Below are 6,000 nucleotides of genomic sequence, written 5' to 3' on the forward strand. Positions count from 1 at the left end.
TCATTCAGTTTAGGGACCCAGAAGCTCTTGAACACAGACCTTCCTTTTATTACCATGTTTCCCCACAAATAAGACCGGGTCTTACATTAATTTTTGCTCCAAAAGATGCATGAGAGCTTATGTTCAGGGGATGTCATCCTGAAAAAAAGCACGCTAGGGCTTATTTTCCGGTTAGGTCTTATTTTCGGAGAAACATGGTATGGCTACAATATATATAAGAGGTCTGATAACTCTGTTAGTCAGGCCTTCGTGTATGAGTGCTTTGATTTAAAAACTGGTTAAAGAACGTAAAAATTCCAAACAATGTTCAAATCATTTGGCACTGGCTATTGGTGATAGAATTATTTCTTCTTGATTTCATATTAAGTATCCTCAAGTTTCTGGTCTGTTTAATTTGCTGATTAGATATAAGCCACATGTGGTTTTTCAAAACAGTGAGGACATTAAACAGTGTTGCAAAATCATCTGCTTCTGACCAACACCTGAGTAAGTTAACCGTAAAGTACTGCGCTCCACCAGGAGACGGACCCCATCAACCACTTTAAACTCTTTTCTATCCCTTCCCTAACAAGTTTAGTCAGGCTCCTCACATGTGGAGTGCAGCCCTGGAGTGGAACAAGAAAAAGTCATTTGGAGTTAAACAATAAACCACTTCCAACACACACACAAGGCTCAAATCTGCTTTCATCATCTTCCTCCGGAAGAAAGTTGGTTGAGAAGCACAGCAAGGAAGAACAGGTGTGTAATGCTAGGAAAATCAGTTCGTCCTGAACGTTCAGAAGGTACCAAATGACTTAAAGTAGGTCTAAAAAGGCAGAGTGGTAAAGTATAAAATAAACTAACAAAACAAAAACATAAAAGCATGACAAGTCTAAGAAAACTATGTTATGCATTTTTGCTGGACTCAAATATTACCAGATATTTTACTGAAATCTCAAGGATAAGGTAGAATTGCTATCCCTGCGGATATTTAAAAACAAGACAAGGAATTCTGTCTTGATTTGGTTAGATGTCAACCTGCCTGGTGTTTTTGGAGCTGGCAGAACCTTCAAAAACATAGGCCAACACTCTCCTTTTTTTTACATATGAGGAAATGAAAGGTTAAGGGCCTTGAGCAAAATGACACAGCTAGTTAGGGACAGAGCCAGGACTGGAAGCTCCACGTTAAAATGTTCTCCTGAGCCTGTCTCTTAGGCCCTCTTTACTGTTTTCCTTTGACTTTCCTTTCGGGGTCATGATTCTATAAGAACAGATTTTTGCACAGTGGTTTTCAACCCAGCTGCACTATGGAAGCACCTGGGAGCTTTATAAATTCTGATGCCCAAGCCTCACCCTACACTCCCAAGGATTCAGATGCAATCCAGCTGGGGCGTGGCCCTGACATAGGGAGTTTCAAGAGCTCCCACAGGCAATCCTAACATATAGCCACCTCTGAGAAGCCCAGCCATGGAGCAAAGCGTATTGAGAATAAAACTTGCTGATAATGACGACAAGCTTTTGCAATGGTTTTCCATACTCCAATCTAAGCAGGTGTTCCCTGTTGAAAATTTCTGTCACTTATTAGGGTAGTCCCTGCTGGTCAGCCTGCCCTGGGCCCTTCTTAGCCATCATTCTTGGTCCTCAGCCTCTAAAAGTGCACGACTGCAATCAAAATGACCATTAAAATAAGGATCTGAAAACAAGTTTCAAACGTTCAGTAAAAGCAAGGGAAGGAAATCCCCCGATTTGGACAAGTCTCCATAAGCAAAACAGAGGAAAGGGAGGCTATCTGGCGATAATTCCGGCCAAGAGTATTTGGGCATTTTCCCAGAATTACCCAACTAATACTGTGAACAGCAAATTTATGTAGGCTAAATAATGTACAAACTGAGTTTTAATCAAAAGTTACCTGACTCTGGAAAGCGTGAATGCCAAAGACAGTACATGCATCTTGGGTTTGACTGACCCCCGCCCCCTTCCCTAAGCGGTTCCCTCCAGGGTCCTTCAATAATAAACCGCTGCCAAGCCGACTTTGAATTAGTCACTCAACCAGGGCCGTTCTGCGCAGCCTCAGGGCCTGAGACACCCGCTCAGGAGAATTCCCCAATTCCTTCACCCCTTCTGGCTCAGAAGAAATCCCTAGGAGCATTCAGAGGGGGCGTGGTGAGGACGAGTCCTCGTGCACCGGCCAGGGTCACCTTTTCTCCAGAGGCACCAAACCAGGGAGCCCACCTGATCTAGTGTCTGCACATCTTAAACGAGTTGCTCTGCTACCGACCCTCGGATGCGGGGGGCCGTAGGGTGACGATTTCAGAAGTTCACCAGTCAGGCGAAAGACGGAAGTAAGGAGGAGTGTCCCAGCGCCCGAGCCTCCGCCACGAAGGAGAGACCGGGGTCCGAGAAGGACCATTTCGAAGGGGTTAGGGGTCGCGGACTCGTGGGAGGACGCTGTACTCGGGCTCAGGCACCGCCTCCTCGCCCCGACTGCCCAGCTGGAGGCTGGACCCGGGCGCCGGCGGGAAGCCGGGACAGGGCCCCAGAAAGCTGAGCGGAGGCTCAGCGCAGGTTTGACCCAGCCAGCCCGGAGCTCGCCACGAGGGGCCGCCTTAGCCCCAACCCCGCGCCACCTGTCCCAGCTCGGGTGGCAGCGCAATTCCAGGACGGACCCTCACTGGAGAGAGCGCGCCCCAAGCTATAGCGCTCTCCACCGTCGCTGACTAGAAAAGTGCCAGCAGGAGGAAGGACGCAAGACGTGCAAAGTGCCCTACCTGTCCGGCAACAAATAGGAGGCACCAGGTGCTGCCGAAGATGCGGACCAAGAGCGCCGAGTGCCAGGGCGCAGCCAGCCGTGCCATAGTCCACCAGGGGGAAGGGGGACGAGTCCCGCGCGAGACCCCTCTTTGGAAGCTGTAGCCACCTCCCGCGCGGGCTGCGAGGTGCCGGCGGCCGCGGGCGGCCAGACTGCGGCGTGCGCGTGTGGAGCGTGCGGCTGCGGGCAGGGCTGCGCCGGGCAGCCGCGTCTTCTGAGCCTTCCTGAGGCCGCGGAGCCCGGCTGCTTTGAATGGGAGCGTGTGCGCTCGGGGTGGGGGCGTTATTTGTGAATGTGCTGCTTATCTTGGCTCGGGATGGTTCGCGCTCCAACCCCCACCCCACCCCCCCCAGCACACCCTCCGGCTCCTGCTCCTCCCCTCGTGTGTCAGCCCAAGGAAGGCGGGGAGCGCAGACACCCAACCACCCCGGGAGCGATCGCGGTGCGCGTTTTGGGGAGCGGGGCTACCTGCTGACTTCTATTTATTCTTTTTAAAGAGAGGGTCCGGCGCTGCACACCTTACTTGGGCTTGTAATGTCATCCTGCCTGCCCTGCGTGAATGCCGGCTGAGAAAGAAAAGCTTTTCCAGGACTCTGGGGCTTTCTCTGGAACAAGTCCCCAGGGCCATTCTCTGCGCACTTTGCCTGGAACTCGGAGGCCCGGGAGCCAAGCAAGTCCCTACAAACACTGGGGAAGAGTTTGTGCATGTGCAGAGGGAGAGATGATTAAGAAACTCGCGATCCCACGAATGGAGCAATACTGAACGTCATGGTGTGTTAGTCTGTCCGTGGGGACCTGTCCCCTGGGTGCGGAGATGCTCCTATGGAGTTAATTTGTTGTGTAAACCAGGTCTAGGGATAGAGAACTTTGTTCAAGCGCAGCGGGGACCTACGACAACTACGTAGAGACTCAGAACTAGAGCCGGCGTCACGCCTCGGGAGCCCAAGAAACGGGTTCAATGAGACTGACTTCGCTGTTGTCTTCCTGTGCCAAAGGGTTTCTGGGGGCAAGCCACGGCGCCCCTCCTTTTCTCTGGTGTGGGCCGCGATATTACTTACACTTGAGCTTTCAGGCTTTCTCCATTAACAGCAAAGTTTCATGCCCTTTTCTTTGCCATTGGGACCCAGGCTCATTTCTTCTTGAAAACCTGGCGCTCCAGAGCCAGTCTCCCAAAGCATCTTTATAAGAAAGCAAATCCCCCACCCTTCTTCCAACGGTCTTCCAGGCCACTCCACCCCTCTGGAACCTTGGCAGGGAAGCTAGCAGAGGCGGGGAGCTGGCCCCACTTCAGTAAACTCTGTACGATAAGAGGATTCAGCGCAGCGCTGGTGAAATAACTTTTGTGAAGTTCCCACGTGCAAGCATTGGAGTGAGCCCAGCATAAAATGAAGACGCAGAGACACTCCCTAGCAACCATTCATCCAATCCACATATTCCTAAAGCCAAAGGCTGCGCTTAAATGTTGTAGCCCATCAGTGACCTAGACAGAGGTGGATCTCGCCCATTTTAATTGGGTAAACAGACCAGACACACACTGTCTACTGACAATGAAAGGCTCAGTCAGGGCAGAAGGGCCTATAGGAAATGAATGGTGTATGGGTTGGCATCAGCCTTTCTGTGGTAAAGGGGGGGGGGGGGGTTCTTATATATGGTAAAGGAGCTGCTTCTCAGAATTCATCTATTTACTCATTATGTGTGTATTTATTGAGCTCCCAAGGTGTCAACAAAAAAACCAGAAGTAGACCAAAAAAAAAAAAAAAATCTCCTTTGATCTTAGAATTCCAGAAAGTCAAAGTTGGAAGGTCAAAATCTTTTAGAGATTTTTTTAAAGGGTTTTTAGGTCATTTTTCAACTTGAATTGGCATAGTAGAAAGGGTAGGATATTAAACACAAAACAAAATAAAACAAACAAAAAACAAAAATAAAATCAAAGACTCCGGCTGGAAACAGGAAATTGTTTGGCTTGTCTTGCTAGGACCTTTGAGCAGCAAAAGGCATGGCTGGGCTTGGTGGAGTGGTGGTCATGGGGGAATGAAATGGTGGGGTTGGGGAACAAACAGCACCCGGCTGGAAGAAAGAAAGGATGTACCAGGTGGCAGTGATAGGCAACATTAACTGAATTAAATCTTCAACCCTCAAGATAGGTGCAGATCGCCTGAACTGGACATATGAGAATCCTGAGGCTCAAGGGCTGTTCTCCCAGGATTGGAATCAGGCCCTGGAGGGGAACACTGGAACAGAACTTCAGGATTGGAAGGGAACTCTAGCCCAACCACATATTCCAAACCCCAAAGAGCTTGGCCACATAGTTCAATAGCCAGATTTTTGTGTCTAAATGGGTGGAAAAACTAAGGCCCAAGAAAGTTACGTGACTTGTCCAATGTCTCACACTTCAGAGGCAGGTGAATGTATTCCCACTTCAATGTGGTGAGGAAAGAGTGAGCTTCTGTTCTTTGAACAAGGAGGTAACAGAAGGAAGCAAGAATTTACAGCTTAATTAATGGGCAGTTCAGTGTAGGTTAAAAGGGGGTAGAAAGTTCAAAAGGAGGGAGACCAGCTAAGGAGACGCTGCTGTAAACCAGCTGTGAGGTGATGAAGGATTCCTTTATTGGAGATGCACTCCAGCTACTGGAGAACGAAATGGGTATTGGGAAAGACCAGAAAGGAGAGGGAAAGCATTATAGTTCTATATAATATGGGAAGACGGCACTACCATAGAGCATCTTCACACCAGAGGTCCACCTCCAGCTGCTTGTATCTGACACCAGACTCAAATGTTAGCAAATAATCTGCTTTGGTTGGTTGTTCATGGTTTACTTAAAAATCTATAGATTCTTAAACTACTTTCAAAGTAATATCCATCACTGAGAGTTTAAGAAATAACTGAATGAGGTGGAAGAAAGTATTCTCATTACCCATGGAAGATCAAGTTTCCTTGATACTGCATAACATACCGGGAGGAGGCTTTAACATGGGTGTCTTTACTTAACAGCTTAATGACCTCACTGTGACACAAGGACTAAGAAATGTCACATTTCAGGCACAGGAATCCACATGGAGCATCAGATGGCTCTTCATCTTGCCCCAGTCCCAGTCTTGCCAGAACCTCTGCTCTGGGCCACAAGCCCTTTTGTGGGAGACTAGCATTAGGAAATGTGTTTTGACATCATGAGTCAGAACTCTGAAAGAACTGCTCCATTGGAACATGAGGC

General features: G+C 48.9%; 1 protein-coding gene across 2 annotated transcripts in view; it reads right to left on the reverse strand.

Moving 5' to 3' along the window:
• The window catches only part of ADAMTSL1 (ADAMTS like 1), an 887,009-nt gene extending 883,948 nt beyond the window's left edge, over nt 1-3,061 (reverse strand). For both annotated transcript variants that reach the window (XM_033123965.1, XM_033123964.1), the window contains exon 1: nt 2,748-3,061. In XM_033123965.1, coding sequence (XP_032979856.1) covers nt 2,748-2,834 — 87 coding nt within the window. In that variant the 5' untranslated portion in view covers nt 2,835-3,061. The remainder of the gene's footprint in view (nt 1-2,747) is intronic.
• Nucleotides 3,062-6,000: the final 2,939 nt, after the last annotated feature.

This window comes from Rhinolophus ferrumequinum, chromosome 12 (genome assembly GCF_004115265.2).
Source record: "Rhinolophus ferrumequinum isolate MPI-CBG mRhiFer1 chromosome 12, mRhiFer1_v1.p, whole genome shotgun sequence".
NCBI classification, from domain to species: Eukaryota; Metazoa; Chordata; class Mammalia; order Chiroptera; family Rhinolophidae; genus Rhinolophus; species Rhinolophus ferrumequinum.